Source organism: Falco cherrug, chromosome 15 (genome assembly GCF_023634085.1).
Source record: "Falco cherrug isolate bFalChe1 chromosome 15, bFalChe1.pri, whole genome shotgun sequence".
In the NCBI taxonomy this organism is placed as follows: domain Eukaryota; kingdom Metazoa; phylum Chordata; class Aves; order Falconiformes; family Falconidae; genus Falco; species Falco cherrug.
Window position 1 is genome coordinate 12,659,285 of NC_073711.1, and position 25,112 is coordinate 12,684,396.

Sequence of the window (25,112 nt, forward strand, 5' to 3'; positions counted from 1 at the left end):
TCGTGTCGGATGCGTGCGGTTCACTCCCAGCGCCACAGCAGTGCACACACCCAGTTTCCCGAGATGGTCCCCTCCTCGCTGGGGACTGTGATGCAGCCGTGCCTGGGGGGAGTATTGGTGACATTTTCCCACAGCTGCTTCTGTTGGCCCACAGAGCTGAGCCCCAGCAACCCCACAAGATGGAAAACCAGGTGCACCCAGCAAGACATCCCCTCTGTGGGAAAAAGCCACCCTGTGCCACTCAGACAGTGAGGGTTTTTTTAATAAATACCTTTTTTTGCACAAATATACCAAGTTTTACAGAATACAAACTGCAGGGATAATGACCGAGCATCAAAGACAGAGGATGCAGAGCGCCCTTCTGGCTCCCTCTGGTCTTTTTCCAGGCTCTGACCCCAATGCTCGCTGTCAGGTCTTCCCATAACCCAGATCTGCTAAGGCCGAAAGGCAGAGTAAAGGTCTGGGAGGGGACAGACGAGGTGCCAGCAGCTTCGAGCCCCGCGTGTCCCGCCCCAGGAACAGCCGCACCGAGCAAGCCTCAGCCCTGGGCTGAAGCACCCGCTGTGAGAGCACTGCTGGGACCGGGCGGTGGGCAGGCGGCCGGTGGATGTACAATAGCCTTTCTGTGCTGGGGACACTGGTGCTGGGGTGAACAAGGAGGGGTGGCAGTGCTGGGAGCTTCTCGGCTACTCCTGGGGGGCTGGTGAGCGCAATCCCCTTTTTAACCCATCAGACGTGCCTGGGCAAAGACAGCTCCATTGCTTGGACCCCAAAAGCAGCTGCCCAAGAAAAGGGGACACTGGCTCTTCTCTGCCCTGGCACCACAACCACCCAGTCAGGGTCTGGCCCTACTCCTGACCCACCGGCATCGCCAGATCGTGGCGTGGTTGATCAGTCAGCTCTCACCTCTGCAGCCACTTCTGTCAGCAGGCCCTCCCATGCCACGGCCACCAAGCACTCTGCTCACCAGAGGGGCCTGGAGGAGTCTGGGGTTTCACATTCCCCTTTACCTGCTCTGGAGGACAAAGAGAGGCCAGGCAAGATGGAGAGGTTTGGGGTAAGGAGAGGGGAGGTTTGGCCCATCTGCAGGCTCCCTGTGCTGGCACCCCACCTCTGGGGCAGACACGGGACAGGCTATGCTCCACGAAAGAGGAGCATCCCCACCGCTCAAAGTCACAGGACCACGTTTGGTCAAGGTAAGAGATGACCCTGCCGGCCAGCTCCGCTGCAGCCAGACCTCCAGCTGCCCAGCACCCCACAGGGAGAAAGCAGAGAGCATTGGGAAATGGACCTGCTACTCCAAAGTCACTTACCTCATGTACAAGACCACCATGAGCCTTTCCCCCTTTCCAAAGGGATTTAGGAGATCAGAGAGCACCTCCCTGCCTGCTCTTCCCTGATCTCCAGACAGTGAGTATTGCTACAGGCACCACAGGATGGACCAGGCTCCCCACTCCCACCTGGCAGCAAATCCACTCAAGGGAAGCACTTTGTCCCCAACCACAGAGCATGGGCACCGACTGTGGGGATTGGCAGAAATTCACCGCACAGCTCCTGCATCCCCAACTCCTAATCAGAGCCCCTCGCAGCAAAACAGGGCCCAGCGAGGACATGGGGTAAGGCTGAGCAGTGCCCCGGGGAGGCAGCGAGGCTATTTTAATCATGAAAAATGTTATGTCTGTTTGAGGGGGAAGTGAGGAAATCAAATGCATCACGGGGAGACCCCCACACTGAGCCAGGAACAAGCTCCCACTCTGCTCTGGCTGCTACAGCACTTACGTGAGCAGGGAGTGAGGGCCAGGAGATGGCTGGACGGCTCCAGAGCCATCCTTGCAGCCCAGCCTCACCCCACTTGGGGACAGCTATTTTTGGTTAGGAAGGTAAGGCTACTGTGTGATGGCACCAGCTTGTACAGGTGAGACAGGGTGCCCAGTGGCACCTGCAGGGGGTCCCGGGCACAGCGAAGGGAGGGTGGGTGGGTAAGTACAAGTGTGTGAAGAGGCAGGAGGGAGGCAGACCCACTATTTGCCTGCAGCAGGGGCACTGGCCACAATCTCTTCGTACTTGGGCGGCGGGTCATTGTAGGAGACGCTGGTCTCTTCGCCACTGCTGCTCTCCAGGTGCCCCGTCACCTCCTCATAGGAAGGCGGAGGGGTGGCACTGGACAGTCTGGAGAGGACGGAGACCGAATGCTCCGGCAGGTAGAGGGTGCCATCTTGCTGGGGGGTGCCCCCAGCTCTGCCATCTCCAGCCACCCGGTTGCTCGCTTCTCGCTGATACTGCGTTTCCCCTTGGCTTTGCGACCGCTCCCGGTACACCATGACCCTGGGGAGGCTGCGTCCCGTTCGGCTGGCCAGGTAACGGTTCTGGGCATAGGAAGGGCGGTGGCGGGTGGCCTTCTGAAGCTGGCACCTCCAGATGATGAAGAGGGCGATGACTATCAGAAGAGCCACTCCCAAGAGGGGCACTACCACGTACATAGCGTCTGAGCGCTCCGTGCTGTGCCCGGGGTCCTTGACAGAGTAGACTGAGTTGGTGTAGCCCTTCCAAAACTCCATCTGTGGCAGAACAGAGAAGCAACCATCATATGCTGTAGGTGGGACAAGCACCCCCTGACCACCACCAGCAATAATCAGTGCCCTCCCTAGGCCCACAAAAGAGGCGGTTTTTCAGCCGTCCCCCACCACTCTCATCAGAGCTGCCAGCACCTGAGGTGCTGTGAGAACCAACACAAAAGATCGCGGGAACATCCCTCAAGAGCGGCCAACAGTCCCCATACCAAGCAGGGAGAAATTTGGCTAACGCCAGCCCCAGCGTGGACAGTCGGGGACAACAGCACAGATTTCCCACATGTGCCATGGCAGTGCCAGCTCAACCTGCAGCCGCGGGCAGAGTGTCCTGGCAATACCACGTTAAGGGCATTGCCTGGGAAGGGAAAGTCGTGCTGGGAAGTGAGGCCACAGCATTCTGCCTGCGGACAGAAGAGGACAAAGGGAACAGGAGAGGCTGCTGCCCCCTTCTCTGCCTCCCACTTGCTAAGGCAAAAGCTCTCACACATCCACTGGGGAGCAGGGCAGGTCAAACGCACCGTCTTCTCCTGGTTCTCGAACACTTCTTTGACCTCCTCATAGCTGCAAACCTCCTCAATGCACTCCCGCTCGATGGTGCCCTGCCGGATCTCCTCCAGGAAGCCGTTGGCTCGAGGAAAGCGCTTCAGGACCGAGTGGGCATTCCTGGCCCCCAAGAACACTGCAACACAGAAGGTAGAGACACGCTGAGCAGAGACAACCCCACATTTGGCCTCTGTCTAGCCAGGCTTTCCAACCTGGCTTCCCACAGAATTTTGGTGATACAGGCGTTCGAAACACCGAAAGCCCAGGGCTACAATTCAGTTAGCACAGCAGAGTGAGGGAGAGCAGAGGAGCACAGGGATCTTGGGGTCTGCCTGGAGACATATGGCACCAGAAGCATCCTTTCCAGCAGGGCTGAGATGCTAGAGACATTGGAAGCAGCAGCTGCAGACCACACAGGGCAGCTGGAGACAGAAGGCTCCAAAACCACTTGTTTTCAATCTCTTGCCCTTGACAGGATTTCACTTTCCTGCACCTTTGCTGCAGGGCAAGGGAGATCCCACTGGGTGAGCAAGACCCTACAAGGCCGGGATGCAGAGCTCTCTGCCATGACACAGGGCCAGCACCAAGATGGACTCACAACATACAGTGCAGTGCGCATCATCCCACAGTCCCCCCGCACATCACCCCAGAGCCTCCTCTCCTGCTTCGTACCTCCACAGTCCCCTAGGAGGAGGGCAGACAGCCTGCTGGAAGCTGGTGTCCCTGCTGCCAGCTGCTGCGGGGTCATGCAAGCTCAGCTGGCTTCAGGGATGCTGTTCAGGTCCCAGAGAAACCACTGTGTCTTCTCCCAGGCCTGGGCCCAACAAGGACAAACATCCCAAAACACAGGGACAGCACAGGGGGTCATGATTCAGGTACTGGAAGGGGCTTGAGCAACCTCTCTTCTCATCCCTACTGCATTTTGGTGCAGAGGCCTCACAAACCTTCCTCCGCTCCCAAAGCCTGGGAGACTCTATTGCCCACATCAGATCTTCCCACAGAGCACGCAGTCAGGAAGCCAGACAGAGCAGGAGCAGCACATTCCTGCCTGCAAGAGACACAGCCCTTTCAAAGCCTCTCCCCCCACACACTGCAGGAGGGAGACCTGCATGGGGTGCAGGGAGCGAGTACCTACCACGACCTGCAGCAGCACAGGAGAGGCAAACAAGTTGCCCAGAAAGCAGAAACTCCACACAAACCACAATCCTTCCAGGAGCCAAACATCCCATGCATGCATTTTGTAAGAGTTTCTGTAATGCAGCTCAACACACTCGGCAGTAGACTGGCACCACCTTTTCCCACCAAGCCACGTAATCATGCTGCTTCCCTTGAGGAAGATGAATCGGTTCAGCTGGCTGATCCACAGAAACCTATTTACCTCCTTCACCCTCAGGCTCAGTCTTCCATCGGATCAACCAGACGAACCAACTCACACTGCAGCAGCATAAACAGATGCAGGACAAGGAGGCAATGGAGACTCCCATTAGACCAGCTCAGCTGTAACACAAAAATACTCCTTCAGCAAGGAGCTTGGTTGAAGATCAAATGCAACAGTAAAAAGCTACCAACTTCTTCCATTAGGAGCCTTTTACCAGAGAGACCAGCAGGTTTCCTTCTGCTTAACTTTCCATGTATCCTGCTCCTAAAACAATACAGCAAGGTATTTGTGAGAGTACTTGTAAATATCAAGGCAGGGACAAGACCCTGGCATAAGCAACTACTACTGTGCTACACCATCCCATGCCTGCAGGCACTTTGCTCTTTTTGTGCTGTGTAGGTGCGTTGTCCCCCCATGATTTATTGATGGCTTACTTCAGTGAGAGAGTTTGCAGAGGGCTGAACCACTGAGGTGCGAATGAAGAGCAGCATGAATGATGTGAGTCAGAGACCTTCCCTCAGAATCAACTTTATTATGCAAACCTTTTGTGGTTTTTCTTTTTACAACGACAACCAAAAAAGCATTTTCAAGAGGCACAGAAGGCATCTTGCAGGAGGGCAGGGATCAGCTTGCCTTGGCTTTCCACAGCTGACGAGGGCTATCCTGGCTGGAGAGGGAGCAAGTTGACTGGCTGACCTTCTCTTGAGCCTTTCCAGAATGAGATGAAATTTTGCAAAGACACCATCCATTCTGCAAATGTCCCATCCTTTGCTGGAGAAGTCTGGCCTCACCTCCTCTGCCTCCCGCCTTGACCGAGCTGCGGTATCAACTCTCCCCTCCTCAGCACTTGAGTCTGAGCCTCCTTCCAACTTCCTCAGCACACCTTGGAGCAACAAGCTTGGCCACAGATCTCACTGTCAGGGGTTTTCATCCCTGCAGATACATCACTTGACCCCTTCCCTGCTTTGCCACGCTGAACTGGCCACTGTGACGGGAAATAAAAACAGACAGGCAGGTATCACCAGCAATGTCCAACTAAAAGCATGCTGTGATGGAGATGTATGCCTCTCCCCTCATCCAATTTCCCTCAGGGACCTGGAAATGGCAGAAAAGCAGAAACTAAGTCGCTGCTCCCTCCCCTGTTTTACATGGAAAAGCGCAAAGACCACCCACGTGCCCTGGGGACCACAGCAGGAAAAGCAGTGGCCTTCAGGAAACAAGAGCTTTGCCACCTCTCATCTCCAGCCTGGATCCCCAATTGAACCAGAAGCAGACAGCTAAGCAGGTACTGTCCCCAAACCGCGGGGCAGAGGGGACTTCCCGAGGCCCAGCAGCCTCAGTACTGACCCCTTGTGCCTCTCCAAGCCTCCCCACACCAGCTGGAGAACCGGTGCTCAGGAAAGATCAGAGCTTTAGGCAGGGGAAGCAGGAGCAGGAGCCGGGTTCACTGCATCCCTGCTGGGTTTCCCGAGGCGCTGCTGGCCCCTGGTGGCGGCAGGCTGGGCCACACTGCTGCCCCACAGCTCTGCTGCCCCACAGCTCTGCTGCCCCACAGCTCTGCTGCCCCACAGCTCTGCTGCCCCACAGCTCTGCTGCCCCACAGCTCTGCTGCCCCACAGCTCTGCTGCCCCACAGCTCTGCTGCCCGGCGTGGGGGGACACCCCTGGGGCTGCTTCTCTGCAGAGTGTCACGTAGCTGTGTCTGCGGAGGGACAGCCATTGCTGCACGCTGCCAGAGAGCACATGACAGTGAATACGCTGACCACCACATGCCCCTTCTGCATGTCAGGGTCACCACAAAGGGGACTGTTTGGCGGGGGACGCTGCCACCACATGGGACATCTCCCACAACCAGTAAGTGCTGGTGAGCCAGCACCTGAGCTCCTGGGAGGGAGAAAAGGCAGTGATGGAGGAAGGCAGGGACCCAGCTAGGTACCTTCCTCATTAACAGAAGATTAAAACTGCCTTTTAAAAGCACTGCCCGAAGATCGCTGCTGCCTGCCCCAGCTAGCATAGCACAGATAATGAAAGAAGGCATACCTGTCATCCCTGGGGTCCTTCTCCTGCCCAGAGTGGCTACTGCCTCCACCTTCATAGCTGGCTCTGGCGACACCTCGAGCAAATCTGGAGATTCCAGCCAGATCTCTACATCTCCCCATTCATAACTGCCGTCCTCCCTGAGCTCCCATCACTTTGCATCACATCTGTGCAGGCTGCCCAGTAAGAGCGAGGAGGGAGGGTCGAGTCCAGCTCTTTACAGACCACACGCCATCCTCCACCCTGCATCCTCACGCGTCTCTGCCCAGCTTTAGCTGCTGGCCCCGAGCAGCTCCATCTGCCAGGCACTCCTCCAGACACCAAGATGCAGCGAGCTCCCAGCAGGGCCGAGTTAGACAGCTGCCCATCCACTGAGAATGCAGAGCCCTCGTGCCACTAGCCACACAGGCTACAAGGCAGCGTGGCCCCCAGGATTGGCACCTCGTGGGATGTCTGTCATGGGCCAAGAGGAACACTGTTGCTAGATGTCAGCACAGACTGGCAACCCCTGCAGAGGGGCCAGACACTTCAAAGAGGCTCAGGGAGGCCTGCCTTGGACAGCAAGCATCATGCAAATAAAGAAATGCTGCAGTGCAGCGGGAGTCCTGGAGAGGCCAGCCCTTCAGCACCACCTCAACTCCCACCTTGCACAGGAGAGAGAGAAGCACAGGTCAGGCCAGACCTCAAGCCTCAACCAGTGACAACAGCCGATGGCATCTGCTCCCCACAGTAACACCCCCAAAAAAGCACAGGCACCCCTTCCTCGAGAGGTGGCTGCCAAATATCCCCCTTCTCTCCTCCAGCACCACCGCCATCTCTCCGTCTTGACTGGGGAACACTTACTTGCCATGCTGCCTCACTCGGCTACAGGGGGCTCCTGCCTACCTGCAGGGAAGAAAACAGGAGAGTCACTGACAGCTTCAGTTTCACCCCCTGAAGCCCAAGACCTCCATCACCCAGGGTCAGATCCATGCAGAAAGCAGGGCGCTGTGGCGAACCCACGACAGTCCCCAGCCAAGCAGCACCTCTTCAGAGGGCCAAGGACTCACCATCTCCCCACTCACTGCGTGGCTGGAGGGGCTGAGGGCACCCTCAGCTCTCTCGCAGCCCAGGGCAGGCCTCCACCATACTTGCTCACCCGCCCAGGGTCCTGCCCTAGCAGCCCAGAGGGCTGCAAACAAGCAAAGCAGGAAGGGAAGAACTGGATGAAGGACAGTCCCTGTATCTCATCAGCAGATAAGATGACCTGTGTGTCAGAAGCTGCTGGGAGCAACCTGGTGCTCTTGCCTTCCACAAGAGATTGATGGATACAGGTAAAGCAGTCATCCTGTTTTAAATCAACTTCACAGCCATGCCAGTTCTCACATCCGCAACTCCCACCCAGAATCTGCAACAAGCATGGCCATACTGTTTTCTGCACTGCCATAAAGCTGACTACACAGCAGGAAAGAAAAGGACATGCATCTCCTAAAGGTTGTTGGGTCAAGCTAAGGGCAGCAGCGAGACTGACAGAGCTCCCCACAAACCCAGGACAAGAGCTCTCCAGCTGGAAAAGCACCTTTTGTGCTTCAAAAGCAAAACTAAACTAAACAAAACCCCACAAGAGCGAAACAAAGTCCTGCAGAAGAGGAGTATATTCTACTCTGCTCGCAGGAGTTTCACTCACTTGTTTTTCCACTCTTTGTCTTCTCCTTGTGCTCAATGCCCCACCAATCAGACTATCCTGGGCAAACTCATCTCCTCTCACCTTGGGTGACATGGCAAAGCCACGACTCTGTCAGGAGACAGAGACAGGACTAACCAGCTTCTACACTGATTTATTGTGGATGAAGGAGCAAATGCAGTTAGAAACAGCAGAAAATAAAGCAGATGCTGATCTCAGATCCAGGACTTCAGACATTGAGAGTTATCCCAAAAGTGCTTGAATCCACTCAGCTGGAGCGAGGTCAGGGACAGCACAGAGCTGTCCGTGGGGCCAGCAGAGCTGGAAACACACTTCTCATTTCAGGTAAAAGGTGGGCATCCAGCCACAGAACGGCTGCTGCACGCCACCACAGTAGGCAGTACCACACCTCACCAACAGCCACCTTCCCAGTAAATCCAGCACCTCTCCCTGCCAACATCAGGTTTCTTGTGGTTTCTGAGGTTCCTGTACCAAAAGCGGCAAAAGGCCAAGCAAGCCCAGAGCTGTCTCCAGAGGGAGAAAGCAGCTTCTTTCCAACAGTTTGCGAAACTAAGATTGCAAACCTCAGTCTGAAGTTTAAGCAGGAGGGAAAGCAGCAGAGCACCAGAATTACATAGGAGGGGTCTGCCAACTCCGGCGCCCACAGTCCACACCAGGAGGCCTTTTCTTGAGAAACTGCACATCCAACCCCACTTCTCTGAGCCATCCTGGGGGATATGAGGGCAGCTGAGAGGTCTCTGGATCCATGCATTCCCCCAAAGGCTGTCAGCTCTGAGCAGGACCACCTGACCTGCTTTTGTTGACATCAGGTTTTATTAAGAGACCAAAACTCACAGGACAAAAGAACACATGGCACAGAAAGCTTGCCAGTTTCCACACAAACCCTCTGCATCACTCGTTGTTACAGGCATTCTCCCCCTTTGACAGACAGGAGAACAGACACACGGAAGAATATTCAAGATCACATTTGTCAGGACCTCCAGCTCCATAACCCACATCATCAGGCAACACGTTTAATGCATCAGGAAGATTTTGTCTTTAACTTTTTTCTAAGCATCTGTGCCAATGCACCCAGTGTCACAGCTCAGAGATGGTTTATTCCAGTGCAACAATAAGGCAGGTGTATGCAAGCCTACAAGCATGAGCGATGCCTGCAAGAAGGGCAGACATCCCAGACACTTATTTTTATTTCCACACACAAATTCCTAACCACCTCTCCCAGCTCCGATGAGTAGGAAAAGCTGGACCACCGCACAGCATCCCTCCTGCCTCCACACAGCCGTGCAAGCCAAGAGAAGCCTGAAGCCAGCGGCTGACCTAGCAGACGCCCACCCAGTCCCGGTCCCCCCCTCCGGCTTCCCAACACGCGTTCGCCTTGTCTATAAATACCCCATCGATAGGAGGTTGCCAAGGCAACTGTGAGGCGGTGCGAGAGATGCAGCCATGAGAGTGAGGATGCTGCAGTTGCACATTTGTGTCTCCCCCGGGCTCCCCCCATCTCCACCCCCGCTCCTGTCACCAGTGCCAGAGGAGGAAATCGTGCTGGTAAAATATGGTGCGCACACGGTGCCAGCCCCCCGCAGACCTCCAGCAGGCGCGTGGGGGGCACACCGGGAGGTGGCACCTCCTCACTAGGCTGGGGGGTACTGGTACAGGTCAGGGGGATCCACGGATGCCAGCAACATGCCACAGCATGCAGGGAGGCTGCTGGCTCTTCTGGCATCACGTAGCCACGGCTGCCAGCCGCTCAGCAGGATCCTAGCGATATTTGGGGTTTTCTGTGCCAAGATCCACAGTGAGGAGAAGAGGCTGCACCAGCTCCGCTTGCCAGGGGCCATGGGGTCCCCACAGGCTGCCAGGAAGCCCTGCCCTCCCAAAACAGCCTTCGGATCCCACCCCACACGGCCAGTCCTCGCACAGCCCTGGGCCAGCCTCTGCCCTGGCCCCCACCAGCACCCGCCCCTCCATCCCAGCACCGGCCCTGCCTTGCCCAAACCCCACTGCAAATTATTTCCATCACCCTCAGCTTCTGGCGTCACTCCACAGCAGGGTCCCCCCCAGCTCACCTGCCCCCTCAGCCCGCACGTGAACTTACCCATGTGTGGGGCTTTCTAGTCCCAGATGAACCCCACCGCCACCCCTTGCCCCACCGTCACCACCACATGCCCTGCCCACTGCCACCGCCACACAGACCCTGCCCCACCGTCACCCCCTGCCCCACCGTCACCCCCTGCCCCACCGCCGCCGCCACACCCCCTGCCCCACCGTCAGCCCATGCCCACCGCCACCCCCCGCCCCCACAGCCCCCTGCCACCTCCGCAGCTCCTCTCTTCCCCAAACGCCCAGGGACCCCCTTTGCCACCTCCACTGCCCCAGCCCCCCATAACCGGTCCCGCAGCTCCTGTCCCCCGCCCCACCGCCGCCCTCGCTCCATGACACCCCCCCACGCCTCCCGCCTCCCGCGCCCCCTGCGCCCCGGCAGCGCCGCCCCGCCCGTACCTCATGGCGGCCTCGCGTCCCGCCGCAGCCGCTCCCTCCCGCCGACGGGGAGGGGAGGGGAGGCCGCACCCCCGCCCCGCCTTCCCCCGCCCCGGCCCCGCCCTCCAACCAATAGGAGCCCCCCGCGGCCGGCGCGCCCCGCCTCCCTCCTCCCGCAGCTGCAATAGGAAAGCGGAGCGGGGGGAGTGGGCGGGGCCCCGCGCTCCGCCCCCGACCAGGGAGAGGCTGGTAGCGAATGGGGGCCGGGAGGTGCCGCGGTGGCTCCTGGGAGCCGTAGTCCCCTGCACGCCGCCGCGGGGCGCTGTCAACGTCCCGCGGCCGCTCCCTGAGGCCGGGCCGGGCCGCGCAGCCCGGGGGGCCGGTGTCCCGGTGCCCGCGGCCGGTGCCCACTGCTGGCTGGGCAGGCGTCTGCCTGTGCCTCCGCGGTGCCGCCAGGCCTGCCCTCGCCTGCTTTGCCGCACCCTCACACCGGCCTGCCAGGGCTGCCCGCCTGCAGCCGGGGGCCTGCCGCCGTGTCCGCTGCCTCCTCCGAGTCCGAGTCCTCCTCCGAGTCCTCCGAGTCCTCATAGAGGCAGAGGGTGGCCTGCACCGGGAAGTTCTCCAGCAGCTTCTTCCCCACACCGTACAGATAGTCAAAGCACTTGGACTTGGGCCAGAGGAGCCTGCGAGGGGAGAGCCGGGGTGAGAGCCCCTGTGTGCCGCTGCCCTCAGCCCCCGCCAGGGCACCGGCGGCCGGGACGTACCTGACCGGATGGTGGAAAAACATCAGCGCTTTGTCGGGGCCGCCATCCCCCACCGCCGCCTGAGTCCAGGCCTGAAGAGACACCGTCAGGATGGGACCTGCCAGGGGGCTCCCACTGCAGGGTGCGCAGGGACCCCAGCGGGCAGCGAGGGCAGGGACCCTTCTGTCCTGCTGGTGGGGGTGATGCCCCACAGACCTGGCAGATGCCTGCAGGGTCAGCCTGCCCTGAAGCCGGCATCTCCCCCTGGATTTAGTTCCTCATGCCCCCGTAAAGCAAGCTGGCATCTACCCCCCCGCTCTGCCCCACCGGGCTCTTTGCCAGTGTAATCTACACACACACCACCCCCATGCTCCAAAGCTCATGCCCAGGCATCCCGCTAAAGCCCTCAGGAATGCCCGCCAGACCTGAGAACAGGGGGCCCTTTCAGGCCCCCGCAGCGTCTGCCTGCCCCTGGCCCTGGCCCGGCAAGGCTGCGTGGGTTGTGGGGCAGGGGGGTGACGCGCCAGGGGAGGTGGGCACAGCACTACTGTGCAACAGGGCCAGGGGTGGGGTCTGGGGCAAGAGGCTAGTTTTCTGCCAAACAGGGACCCCAAGCCTGCCAGCAGGAAAGCTGGGAGGATGCAGCAGGGAGTGTAAAACTCACAGTGTCCATCTGTTCCCTCTGCCACCCGGTTCCCTCCTCTACTCGGGGTAGCCACGGTCTCCAGAGAGGCAGTGATCTAGATGCAGAGAGCAGGTTTAGCATGACAGCATGACAGCATCCCACCCTGACCCACTACCCCCTTGCCTTGCTCCCCCACCACTGCAGCCACACACCCCCAGCACCACAGTCTCACCCACCCAGCTCAGCCGCTGTTCAGACGCACGGCTGGGATGCCAGGCACATGAGGGTGCACTCATACCTCCTTTGGCCTCAGTGCTCCTCACCCTGCTACAGCCCCCCAGCACCCCTGGGAGCCCCCGCAATTGCTCCCTGTGCTCCACAACCTCTCCCCCGCCTGCAGCCACCAGGATCAGAGGGGTCCCCATCAGAGCAGGGAGCCACACAGCCTTCACCCAAACCCAGCTGGAGCTTTCTGCTTCCCAACTTCCATGCACCCCCTGCCCTCCCCACCCTCCCCAGTCCTCCCGGGCGCGCACAGCAGCCATGTACCTTCCCCCTTGCTCCAGCCCCGGGGCTGGGCGAGCACTGGCCACGGGCACCCAGAGCCCACGGGGAGGAAGGCAACAGGCAGCAGCTTCCATGGTCACAGGCAAGAGTGTCCCCTCTGATGCTGCAGGCTCTTGGCAAAGACACCCTTATAGCCCAGCCCCGGCCAGTGACTCACAAATTCTTCAGGGTAGGGGCAAAGGCAGGGGAGTGAGGAACTAGGGGTGTGGGGACAGCAGTCCTTGGGGTGTGAAATTTGTCCCAGTTGTGTAAACAGAGGGCTGGGGGGAGGCTGGGGGCGGAGGGGCTGTGATCTCTGGTGGAAAAGCAAAACACAGAAGGGGTAAGTTAGACACCATTTGTGAGAAAATCTCCAGGGGGCAACAGGGGAGGGGAGAGACAATTAACAAGGATGATGAAGTGCTCTATGTAGCCATATGCATAAAGCCAGAGGTGGGGGAGTGGGAGGGAAAGGATGAGGAGCTCTGAGGCAGCATGATGGGCACGGGATGGGGACAGTGCAATGGCCATGTGATGGGACAGCCTGACGGGCACACTATGGGTACAGTGTGGTGGGCTTGTGATAGGGACAGTGTAATGAGCATGACGAGAACTGTGTGATGGGCATGCTCTGGGTGCAGGGTGATGGGCTTGATGAGGACAGTGTGATGGGTGTGCAATGGGCTGCAGTGGTGGCAAGCACAGAGCAACCAAGAGGCAGGTGATGGGATGCTCGAGGGGACAGGGAGGGAAGACGGATGGCAGGGGTGGGTCTCAGGTGCAGGCTGGGCAATGGTTCTGCTCAGGCATCCACGGCTCCTGCTCAGATCATCCCAGGGAGCTGCCTGTCCCCGTTCCCGCACAGTGGGGAAAGCATGCACTTGCCCATGCCCCCGTCCTCTCCTTTGGCTTTTTGAGATGTGGTCCATACCAGGAGATACAGAAAAGATTCTTAATACAAGGTTGTAAGGCTCACCACCCCGGTCCCTGCCTGCTGCTTCTGCCCAAGCACTAGGCAAGGTGCCGCTAGCACTCAGGTCACCTCCTGCTCCCAGGAGAGTTTCAGTATGGGACAAGGAAAGAAAATAGCAAATGGTCCCTACTGTAGCTCTGCTACCAGCATCCAAACACCCCTGTCCAAACGCTGGCCAGACCCTGCTCAGCTCTGAGCACAATTTGTCACCAGGGGCCCTCCCTGCCCCTCTCCATCTGTGGCAGCCGGTGAGCAGGAGGGGGCACAGGGCCAGCGCAGCCCTCATTATTGTCTCCATTTGCTCCTCATTTGGGCCAGGAGTCTTACAACAACAAACCCTGCAGAGGACAAGCAGGGCCAGGAGGAGCAAACTGCAAACCCAAGCTCACCCTGCAGGCACGGAGAATTCAGCCTGCTGGCATTTCACTGTGCCTCCAACCCCAACGCAGACAATGCAGCCTGAAGTGGACACATGGACAGAAGTATGCAGTCACCTGCCGGCCACCAAGACCAGCCAGAAAGGTGACAGCAAGCCACAGACCTGAGCCACTTAGGCGAACATACCCTATACAAGCAGAAAGAGGCATCCCAGCTCCCCAATCCTTCCCGATGCCGAAAGGGTTTAATTCTGATCTGCAATAAGCCTCTGATCCAGGCTGAGATTTGCAGGTGGATTTTGCAAAGCTGTAGCTAAACAATTTGCAGCCCCTGATCCCCCAGGCTGGGGCCACGGCTGCTTGCCCTGCCCCAACCAGCCACCTCTGGTCCTGGGTGACCCCCGGCTGTGGCCATCCTTGGTCCCGCACCGCGTCTCCAGCTGCCTCCGTAAGTACCACAGAGCTCTGGCATGACCCTCCCATGCCTTTTTGCCCGCACCCTGAGCACCCCAGGTGTTTCTTTTGCAGTAACGCCCCTGAGACAGAGTGGGAGGTCTTGGTTAGCACATAGAAAAGGAGACAGAAAGTTGGGAAACTCTGGTACCAAGCATTTGAGGTGCCAGTGTGGGGACAGGGAGAGGAGCAGAGGCACTGGGCAGTGGCGGCACTCCCAGCTGGGAGCATTCCCAGGGCGAAAGGCTGCTGGCCGCAGTGTCGGCGTGGCGTGGCACGGCCTCGGTCCGATTTCGCAAGATGCTGCAGGAGGGAGAATTCTGAAACAAGGTAGAGGGAAAACAAACCATCCCACTCCACTGCCTCTGCCACCCCCCCCATGCCTGTGCCCAGGGCTGCAGGCAGGCGATAGCACTGACAGAACCCCCCCCCCCACCGGCAGCAGTGAGCACGAGCTGCACCCCAGTGTGCTCACCCCACTGAGGGACAGGTCACCCCGCTTGGCTGTGGCAGTTCCAGGAAGAATCCCTGAGGCACTGCCAGTGTGCTTCGCCTTGATGTAATTCTGCCCTCCACAGACCTCTGGGCTCTCCTGAGGACGCAGGCGTCGCTGTGACACGCATCCCTCTCCATCGTTGTCCCCAGCAGCACAGAAAGGCCAATAGCTGTGGTTCAACCTCAGGTGGGCATATCCCGTTGTCCCACCAGAGCCTCAGAAGCTCAGGGTGGTGGTGGGTGGGTGGCTGCAGATGCCTTGGGTGAGCCCCATGCAGGTGGAGACAGGGTGCAATCCCCCTTCTTTGGCTGGGGGAGACTCAGAGCTACCACTTGAAATTGCCTCTGGCGGGTCCCAAATAACATGGTGCAGCTGTAGCTTTTTGGCTTCCTTGTCTCAGGACATCACAGAAGACAAGGGACACCCAGGAAGGCAGTGGGTACCTTCCCCCTGCCAGCGGCCAGCTCTCCATCCCTGCCCATGGCCCCGGCGCAAGGGAGGGCTTTGGCACCCTTCCCGGGCAGTGCTGCTCTGTCTCTGAAGTCTGGCTGGGGAGATAGCGGAGGTGAAAGGGCGCTTGGCGCTCCTCCACAGGCTTGGATCAATCATTAATTGGGGAGGGATTGCTTTCTCCTCTTGCAGGTATCCTCTCCTCCTGCTGGCTCCCACCCACACACCGGTTCCCGCACAAAACCAGCACCCCCGGCAAGTGGGGTGGAGCTGTGGCATGGTGAGTGGAGCTGCTGGCAGGGCGATGGGAAGGTAAGCACTCGGGACCGAGCTGCCGGAGAGCCGGGAGAGAAGCCGCAAGCCCCAGGGAGGCGATAGCCAGCCCCCACCATGGTGTCCATGGGGCTCCAGCTGCTGGGCTATGCCGTGGCGTTCCTGGGCTACATCGGCACGCTGACGGCCACGCTGCTGCCCAGCTGGAAGACCAGCTCCTACATCGGCTCCAGCATCGTAACAGCCGTGAGCTTCACCAAGGGGCTATGGATGGAGTGTGCCACATACAGCACGGGCATCACCCAGTGTGACATCTACAGCTCCCTGCTCAACCTGCCGGCTGATGTCCAGGCGGCCCAAGCCCTGATGGTGAGCTCCTGCACTGTCTCCTCCCTCGCCTGCCTCCTCACCGTTGTGGGCATGAGGTGCACCGTCTTCAGCCAGGGCTCGCCGAACAAGGACCGGGTGGCAGTGACAGGCGGTGCAGTCTTCATCCTCGGGGGGCTGCTCTGCTTCATCCCGCTGGTGTGGAACATCCATGTGGTGTTGCGGGATTTCCGCAACCCTGTCATCCCTGACAGCATGAAGTTCGAGCTTGGGGAGGCACTTTACCTGGGCATCATCTCCTCTCTCCTCTCCCTTGTCGGTGGCATCATCCTCTGTGCCTCCTGCCCTGCCCGGGACCCAACAGCCACGTATGCAAGTAGCTACCAGCCCCGGCTGCTGGCGGGCAAGAGCCCCCAGCCCTCCGTCAGCCAGACGCAGAAGACCAAGAGCGAGCTCAACTCCTACAACCTGACAGGATACGTGTAGTGTGGGTGGGAACTGGGCTGGCATCTCTCCCTGCTCCTCAAAGCATCTAGGCTAGCACCAAGGGAGCACACGAAGGGGAGAGGACACGGCCGTATCTGCCGCGCTCAGCCCTCTTGCTCACGTGCTTAATGGGTTTGAACCTGCTCTCTCCCCAGGGATCCCAAGAGCCTTGTGACTGCTCAGAGATCCCAGCTGGTGGCTTGCATTGGTGAAGGACTCGGAATCTGGCTTCTGTTCCCTCCTCCATGTTGCAAGCCTGCAGGCAGCCCCTGGCACAGTGGGACCCCAGCCTGCAGCCCCAGCAAGCCTGCCTGGATGGGGGTGGGTGGGCTTGTGCCCCCAGCGACCAGCCCCACTGGCCACGGAGGTATCACAGCAGGGTCAGGGGGTCTGCGTGGGTCTGGAGTCACTGCTGGGAGGGTTTAATGCTGGTTGCAAACCAATGTCGCAATAAATCTGTGTTTCTAGCCAGGCTGTGGCTGAGCTTTCCTCTGGCGCCGAGGGGCCCTGGCAGCACCCACAGCAGGGTGGGCTGTGGTGGGGGCTGTGCTCACCCAGCTGGTGGGTCCGTAGTGCAGAGGGCACCCCTGGTCCTTGCTCTGGCCTGTCCCACCCTCGTCCCATGGCTTTGCCTCCCAGAAACCCAGGCAGGTGGGAGCGCTGTCAGGGAGGGGAGGGTGTTACTCCCCTGCACAATTTGTCCCTGGGCACCGGCACTGCACTGGGAGGTTGCCATGTGCCACCACTGCAAGGGTGTCAGCAGGGGCAAGCACAGCTCCCCAGGGGCTAACAACAGGCAACCCCACCCCACCCCCAGCCCTGCTTGCTTCTAGAGGTGCTCTGTCACTGGGACTGGGGTGACCAAAAGGGGATTTGCTGCTCCTGGGTGTATGTGGCACCATCAAGGTCCCCAAGCTGTGGGGAGAGCCCTGGCATCACCACATCTCCATCCCAGGATGCTGTGTGCACCAGCACCCAGGAGGCAACACAGTCCTGAGCACCCGAGGGAGCTACTGGCCACGGTGGAGGCTGAGCACCCCAACGCAGCTGCAGAGGGGTCTTCGCAGGCAGGTCCTGAGCTGGGAGGTCCTTGCAGGGGCTGTTTTGGGAGGAATAACACCACCAGTGAGACATCAGCAGGCTGCAAGGTATGGGCAAGCAACCTTTCAGCAGCAGCGGGACATCCTGCATGGTTGCAGCCCCGCACAGAAACAGCAGCGTGGCAGCTGGCACCGGCTGCCAGTGGCGCTGGGGGATGCTGGGCACGTGCCAGAGCACAGCAGGAGGGGGGATGCACAGGCAGCCCAGCCCTGCAGCCCACCGAGGAGCAAGTACATTTTGACCACTGTACCCCTCTGCTATCCCACTGCCAGAGGCAAAATAACCCCTGCACTGCCGTGCCACAGCACAGGGCTGCCTGGGGACCCCCTTGCCCTGGTTCCCTGTCCGGTGGCTTTGGTCTACCTGCTGGCCCCTCATAAAGCAATTTAGATTAGGTCCCAGGTAGGAGGGTACCATGTTCCCTGCTCAGACGTCACCATTACCCTTGCACCAGTGAAATCATATTTGCTATGGGGTTAACATGCTCCTGATAACAGCGAGTCACGCTTTCTCCCCTCCTCACCGAGCAAGGGGCCACACAGGGACCCATCCCCAGGGTGACGTTCGCTGGAGGGGACCAGGGTGGATTTCAAGGCAAGGCCAGTTACCCTCTTTCCAAGGCCAAGTTGGGACAAAGTGCTGCCTCAGCCCTGGGCCAGCTGAGTTACTTATTGCTGCCACGGGGAAAAAAGAGCCGTGCATGCAGAAGACAGAAAGCGTGCAAGGTGCTTAGCCTGTCGGCTGCAGTCCCCCAGGAAATGCCGCAAATTCACTAAGCCCTTCAGCCATAAATGTTTTGTCTCTGGGCAGCTGACGCAGAGAGGAGGCGAGAAAATAGTTGGTAGGAGAGGTCGTGCCTCTGAAGAGGAGAAATTCCTGTGTGCCACGTCCTCGCCCCTCGCCTCCCACCCCAGGCTGCAGGGGGACAGCGCTGCCTGTGTCTGCGGGCAGGGGCTCCACTAATTAAACAAAGGGGCATTTGAACCGCTCAGTTCGGAGTTTGATTGCTGCTGCGTTTATTAATGCTTTAAATCAAACAGAAGAAGGGAAGATTCCTGGTTTTAAAGGAGTCAGCTTTTGCACAGCTTCCTCCCAAAGGAGAGAGGCAGCCAGCGCAGGCAAGGGCAGGCAGGGCAAGGAGCTAGGGTACAGAGATACCCGTGGTTTGGACAGATGAGCACAGGGCAGAGGCACTGCAAGGGGCCCCAACATCCCCTCGAGTTTCTTTCTCACCTGCGCAATGCCAGACCCCCATTCCGTGTGTGCAGCACGCCGGCTTCAGCGGTGGCACAGTAGGAGAGGAGCTGACGAGCATCCCACTGAAAAGGGGGCAAGCCTCTCCCCAGCCCCCCATGCCCCCAGCCCTGCCAAGGGGGAGCCCCTGCATTAAGCGTCTGTAGGCTCAGGGAGGGGGAAGTTTCTTACCCAAAGATGTGAAACTTGGCTACAGGGCAAGGCAGGTTGAAAAGGAGTTTCCACTTCTTTACCAGCAGGAGCGGAGGACAGGGAAGGGAAGGACACCGGGTGCACAGATGTGGTGGCAGTGGTTATCTCTGCCTCACGCAATAGCCACGTTCCCTGTTATTGATAAGCCGGGTCCTTGAGGGCAGGCTGGATGCGGCCCAGCCCAGGGCCAGAGAGGACGGGAGCCCAGACTGCCCCAGGAGCCAGCTCCGCCGACAGAGAGCATGAGTGAAGCGATGGAGCTGAGCCAGCCAGCGTAGCACAGAGCCAGCCCCTTGGGTCACCTCTTGCCCCCCCACCGGCTCAGCAGGAAAAGTTGAGCGTGCTCTGGGTTTTCCTGCAGGAAAGCCACAGAGGATCGTGGTCCCAGCTCGGGACAGGAGCGGGATGCGAGGGGGATGGGCAGGCAGGGGGAAAAGCAGAGGTGGGGTGGGAAGAGGGCTGTGCGGGAAACGGCTGCCTCTGAGCTCCTGAGCTGGAGCCCTCACCTCACAGGACAGCGAGGTGGAGCAGGGAGCCTTGCAGCCCCTCGCTGGAGGGCCAGGCTGCAATAACTAATCCTCTGTCATAAGGAAATGAGTCCTTCCCCTCTCTTCTTGCTCTGGATGGTGCCTCAGATGAAGAAAAGGGGCAATAAAATACTAACATGCCCTTATCTTCAAAAGCAATAGGAGCTCTATAAATGCCCAGCACACCCAAACCCACAGCTGCACCTGAGCCAGGGGCTGCAACCTCATCGGATGTTGTGAGAAACATGCAAAAAGTCCCAACTTCTTCTGAAGAAGAAACAACACACGCTTGCACCAAGGCCTGTGCAGCCAGCCCTTACCCACCAGGCAGCCCACCCACCATCCACAGCACCCCTGGTGATGGCCTGGCCAAAGCACCCTCCTGCTCCCCTGGCCCAGCAGCACCCGGCCGCTGCCCGTGCAGGGCAAGCAGAGCCTCTTCTCCTGCAGAGCACTGGGTAGGGATGCCCTAGGGTGACAGGGCACGGGTTTGTCCCAGGCCCAGCCACATCCCATGCCTCCTGCCTCATGCAGCCCTCCAGGCAAGCAGAGTTTAGCTCCTTCTGGCACTCCTGACCTGCCTCTCATTCTTGCCTAGAACAGCTGGTCTGAAGGAGCAACAAACAGTCCACGCAAGCTCTCTGAGGAGTATCAGGCCAGGTGCTGGGAGAGCCTGTCTCTGCCTGCAGCCCCCGGGAACTGTTCAGATAGCAGAAGCAGGAGGGGGAAGAACATTCAGGCCAAGTTCTCGATGGGCTGAGGCACTTGGAAAGGGCTTCTACATTCCTCCGCTCTCCTCCCAGCTGCAGCATACTCCCAGCGGCCTCCCGCACTGCACCAGAGCCTCCCAGCCCTCAGCAAGCCAGAGCTGGCACGGAAGAGGGGACACTCTTCCTGCCCATGGCATTACAGCAGCCTTTTCAGGAGCAGCAGAGGATGCACTATGGGGAGGGGCTGCTCTCAGATACTTCAAATCCCAACTCCCAGGCTGGACTAAGCAACAGCTCAGGTCATGGGCTGTGCTGGTGGGAATGGGAGATGCACTCCCCACTCCAGCCACGCCCCAGGCCCCACTGGCAGCCACACCATAGCCCAGGAAACAGCCTCATGGTTTCACCTCAGAGCATCTATGATGCTTGGCTGGTGATTGCACTTACATTTTACCTCAAAGGCTTCCTGCCCTCCCAAAGCCTTGGGGATGGCCCTGTCTGGAGTCACACAGCTGGGACGCTGCCATGAGGCTGTCGGTGCCTGGCTCTTCAGGTTCTAATAGGAGATGTTGCAATGGAGGTGAGGAGTAGTGCAAAACCAGCTCCTCTTTGGAAAACACCCTCAGTCAGAGGAAAAGTCTGTCCACAGACTCATGGCTTTCCCACAGCCTCCTGGAAGAGACCTGTTTAAAGGTGCTTTAAAGGATATTTTGGTCTTTAAAGAAAGATATGAGGGCAACAGGACGGAATGAACTCCATGGCACTGCAGTTGACAGAGACCTTTGGGTGCACCAGAGGAGATTGCTAGAAAGCACCTTCCTGGCTGGGTTTGAACAACAGCTCAGAAATTTATCAGGAGAGTTATGAAAAGCATTTATCTCAGAAAACCATGATACCTGTGAAGGGAACACAGAGGTTTGATCTTCCAGGCATTACATTAACATCACAATCAGCTTTCTCCATAATTTGAATCTAATCTATGCTACAAGAGCTTCAGGTTAGCAATCTCAGCAAACCTAGCATACGTGCAATCTGTGGCAGCGAAAGCAGGCGTTATCAGTAGAACCTACACTAATTCAGTGAGCAAAATAAGCTTTATCAGCAAGACACACTTTTATAGTAGCGTAAACGTAAGCTCTTGCAGGGATTTTACAGACATATCACTGAAAACAGACTCCATCTCTAACCAGAATCTACCCCGGAGAACTGTCCTAGAGAATTGAACACAAATTGTGCTGCATCCCCAGCAGCTCCACTGCCAACTGACAGTTAAACAGCACCACACTGTACAGAAGAGATGAAGACCAGAGGATCCCAGACACCTTTACATGGACAAACTGAGCCACAACCACAGTAGCCGGTCAGCAGAGTCACCCTGAGCAATCCAGTCTACCAGCCTGTTCTCTCCATGCTCGGGGTACACTTGAGGGCACCAGCATTTTGGCATCTGCTAACCCAGGTTCATACCTAGAAGATAAGGCCAGGCTGGATGGGCTTTGAGCAACCTGGTTTAGTGGAAGGTGTCCCTGCTCATGGCAGCAGTGTTGGAACAAGATGATCTTTAAGATCCCTTTCAATCCAAACCATTCTATGATTCTAAGATTCTCAGACCCCAGACACAGCTGAGCCCAAGACCTCTGCTGTGAGCCAGGAGTCTGGAAGAAACAAGCAGTCACCCCATAAGCAGAGAAATGAGGGAGTCTTCACCAGCTCTAGGGTTGCCTCTTATCTCCGCTTAGTATTTCAGAGGAAGGGTGTGCTTTGATGAAGCTTTTCCCAGACCAGAGAACTAATCATTCCTCACGGCAGGTGCCTTTTTTCACAGAACTTAGGACATCCTCTATTTCTGGGATGTCCAGCCTGCTAAAAAAAAGCTAAAAGCAGGAAACCCGCATCACAAACAGCGTGATTGCCTTGAACTCGCTTTCCTAGAAAAGCTGTCTCTCTAGGTTTCTCAGGTCACTAGAGCAAAGTCTCACACCACTGGCTATACCTGGCAGCTGCTCCCAAGATTGGTCCAACAGATGCATTTTCACTACCCAGATTTTTAGCCCTTTTCATAGCAGGGGGGAGCCAGTTCCAGCGTCAGTAGAGCAGAGAAGCCCAGAGAGTCTGCAGGCATTACAGAGCAGACTGCAGCCATTGCTGGCTCCATGACCGTGATGCTCCCATGCCCTTTGAGCTACTCCAATACACTTTTACAGGAACAAGGGTGCTGCCCTTTGCCTTTGGATTTTCCCCCAGCTGCAGCAGAGGCCAGGCACCGCATCTTGCAGAGCATGGGTAGGCAAGGGGGCAATTAACCTCTGCTCTCCCCCACAGCTGAATGCTCCCTTATCGGTCGCCTTCTCTTCCCAACCCACCTTTATTTTAATGGTGTTTCCAGATGGCAAACTGGCAGGTCGTTTCACCACTGGCCTGTGCGAGGCTGCTCTCTCCATCTCCCTGCATGCAGAGGAGGCACAGGCTGCCTGTGCCTAGGGAGGCCGGCAGGTAAGAGACAGCAGACAGAAGAAATTAGCTCCTTGCTTTCCAGGCAAGGAAAGCAGGCGTTTTGGGCCTGGGGATGCTCCCCGGCAAGGGAAAGGACCTCTCTGCTGCAAAGCCAAGCCCCTGGGAGGGAAAAGCAGTTCCCAGCACAAAGCCTCCATAGCCTAGCCCCAGGGAGCAAGACATGAAGGACTGCTGCTTCCAGGAGCCTGCTAACACACATTACATTCCCACCTCCCTGGGCAGAGCTGGCTACAGAAGACCTGGCTCTGTAGCTGACGTCCCAGGGCCTGCACACTAACAACGGTCTTGCTGTGAGTTACAGCCTCCTTCCCAGGACCGAGACAGCCCCTCTCCCAGACGTGCTAGGGTGACTAGCATCTCACATAAGCCCCGTGGGCTGATTCCTGGCTTGTAAGTCTGCAATCAAAAATAGGCACGTTTTACCACAGGTGTCACAGGCAGATGCAGCTAATCCACCCGGCTTCAGTACTTCTGGCTGAATAAAAGCCTCAGGGGAAAAAAAGGAATAACCAGGACAAAACACCCTGTAAAGGCAGCCCGGTCTTACGTGAAGAGACAAGTTCACCCTCAGCTGTCCCCGAGTGCAGCTACCCTTTCTGATGGGAGATCTTTGCAAAGCAGAGGGAGGCTGCCCACAGGACCCAGTACTAAAGGTCCCAGCTCCCCGGTGGGACAAAGAGCTGTGCTGCCCATGGCAGCATGAGCCGAGGGGAAATGCAGCACGGCTCTTCCCTGGCTCCTCTCATCACCTGCCTGCACCTGCAGAGCCCTCCCACAATGCTGGGAAGCAAGGGCAAGACAGGCTGGGCTTAGCCCCTGAGCCTTGCCGGTGCTGCTGGCTACAGCCCCAGGACTTCATGGGGCACAGCACGGTACTGACAGGGAGGACACAGAGAGCTCTGGGAGGAGAAGGCTTGGCCAAACAGCCTTATCTTTGAGATGCTTTTCTGACCTCCTCACCTGCAATAAGTGTTTATCTTCACTGCACAACTTAATCCTCTCAAACTACTACGGCATCAACCTTATGGCATGGGCACTGGTAAGCAAGTTTTGAGAGATGCAGGAGAGAAGCGCAGTTTAAAAACCAGGTACTTTGATACCAGTTTATCTAAGGAAAATTAATAGCTGCACTGTTTGCCAAGTTACATCCATTTAGGAAACACTCGATCACAGGACTGCTTTGTGTGTTATTTCTTTACACTGAGGAAAACAAATCAGCTCAAGAAATGTCAAAAGACCCACGTACTGCTGTAAGAGGTATGTATTTTGCCTTGCTAGTAATGTGAGACACAGAGAGGTGAAAGTATGAAGCCTACTAACTGTTTGCAATCTGTTCAAGTGCTTCCATAGGTTCATAGATCTCTGCCAACTGATGCTTGCATCAAAAGCTGCCCTTCGCTCACCACCTCCTCATTCAGCAAAGCCCATTCCTATCACTAACGTCTGAGCATCTGTTTTCTGTACATCACACAAACACATTCTCCTTTCCTCGGGTGGCAGGAATTAACCAGGAGGAGCTCTGGGTGGTGCAGGCTGTGCCACAGCTCCCTCCCAGAGACAGGGTCTAGCCTGAGGGGTCCGCACATGACATGACAAACATCAGGGATGCCTGTGAATAATCTCCTAAAAAATATAAGGTCAAGTAGTATTAGGGATAAAGTTCAGATCCCAGAGCTAATTATAATGGGATGGAATAAACAAGGTGCAAAGAGGAGCAGCACCCGCTAAGCTTACTAGCTCAACACATATGTGCTGTGAAGGGCACTGAGATCAAGCCTGAAGGAGGTGTGGACATTTCCTGCTTTAGAAGCAGCTTTGAAGAAAGAAAGAAAGATCTGTCTCTTCCCCTGCCCAGGGTAGCTGCTTCAAAGGATGACTGACTTCCTAGTGTAATCAGAGGCATAATGGCTCCCCAAGATCACTGGCTGTTTCGCACCTCGGAAACCCTATTTCAAGCAACCATAAAAACTAATGCAAGTGTCCCAAACATTGTGCAAGGAAAACTTCAACTGACTGGGATATTCTGGTGCCGATTCAATCTCCTCAACAGCTCTATTGAACATTACATGCGAAAGGGGTGTAGTCCTGTGGTTTGAGGACCAGCTGGCCAGATGTCAAAAGCAAAAACCCAAACATGAACGGAGATAAGAAAAGCTACCTTCAAACCATGAATGGAGGGAGATAAGGGAGCTACCTTCAGCCCCAAGTGTTACTACCTGCAGTACTGACCTGAAAACACAATAAATAGTACAATCTGAAAATGTCAAGAAAGGTCACAGAAACAGCTCTGAGATGTAGAAACATGAGCTGGAAAGGAAACAGCATTCAGCTAGCCAGCAAATCAGGAACAGTAGACACAGAGACAGCACCAACAGA

The 25,112-nt window shown here is 57.4% G+C and overlaps 3 protein-coding genes across 9 annotated transcripts; 1 reads left to right on the forward strand and 2 right to left on the reverse strand.

Moving 5' to 3' along the window:
- Positions 1-244: 244 nt before the first annotated feature.
- Positions 245-10,791, reverse strand: PRRG3 (proline rich and Gla domain 3). Of its 7 annotated transcripts, none has more exons than XM_055727774.1 (4): positions 10,711-10,791; positions 7,371-7,412; positions 3,089-3,249; positions 245-2,558 (listed from the first exon to the last, which is right to left on the reverse strand). In XM_055727774.1, exons 2-4 carry the CDS (start codon positions 7,375-7,377, stop codon positions 2,022-2,024), a joined length of 705 nt encoding a protein of 234 aa, XP_055583749.1. In that variant the 5' UTR covers positions 7,378-7,412; positions 10,711-10,791; the 3' UTR covers positions 245-2,021. The 7 variants fall into 7 exon arrangements, 1 of the variants encoding a protein (XP_055583749.1); XR_008735307.1 differs by lacking the exons at positions 245-2,558; positions 3,089-3,249 and adding exons at positions 5,004-5,476; positions 6,531-6,614; XR_008735303.1 differs by lacking the exons at positions 245-2,558; positions 3,089-3,249 and adding exons at positions 5,004-5,476; positions 6,531-6,703.
- A 73-nt stretch (positions 10,792-10,864) lies between these two features.
- Positions 10,865-15,550, reverse strand: RIPPLY1 (ripply transcriptional repressor 1). The gene is made up of 6 exons (XM_027806504.2): positions 14,987-15,550; positions 14,558-14,709; positions 12,607-12,919; positions 12,097-12,172; positions 11,454-11,524; positions 10,865-11,372 (listed from the first exon to the last, which is right to left on the reverse strand). The coding sequence occupies exons 3-6, from the start codon at positions 12,696-12,698 to the stop codon at positions 11,174-11,176; spliced, it is 438 nt and encodes a 145-aa protein (XP_027662305.1). The 5' UTR covers positions 12,699-12,919; positions 14,558-14,709; positions 14,987-15,550; the 3' UTR covers positions 10,865-11,173.
- Positions 15,551-15,733: 183 nt separating this feature from the next.
- Positions 15,734-16,905, forward strand: CLDN2 (claudin 2). The gene has a single exon (XM_005439985.4). The coding sequence runs from the start codon at positions 15,743-15,745 to the stop codon at positions 16,436-16,438; it is 696 nt and encodes a 231-aa protein (XP_005440042.1). The 5' UTR covers positions 15,734-15,742; the 3' UTR covers positions 16,439-16,905.
- Positions 16,906-25,112: the final 8,207 nt, after the last annotated feature.

Coding starts and splice junctions, on each gene's coding strand:
- RIPPLY1 (XM_027806504.2), bottom strand. CDS start 12,698: ATGGAAGCTGCTGCCTGTTGCCTTCCTCCCCGTGGGCTCTGGGTGCCC. Junction 11,525..12,096: donor AGAGGGAACAGATGGACACT/GTGAGTTTTACA, acceptor GTGTCTCTTCAG/GCCTGGACTCAGGCGGCGGT. Junction 11,373..11,453: donor TTTTTCCACCATCCGGTCAG/GTACGTCCCGGC, acceptor CTCCCCTCGCAG/GCTCCTCTGGCCCAAGTCCA.
- CLDN2 (XM_005439985.4), top strand. CDS start 15,743: ATGGTGTCCATGGGGCTCCAGCTGCTGGGCTATGCCGTGGCGTTCCTG.
- PRRG3 (XM_055727774.1), bottom strand. Junction 2,559..3,088: donor TCGAGAACCAGGAGAAGACG/GTGCGTTTGACC, acceptor GTTCTGCCACAG/ATGGAGTTTTGGAAGGGCTA.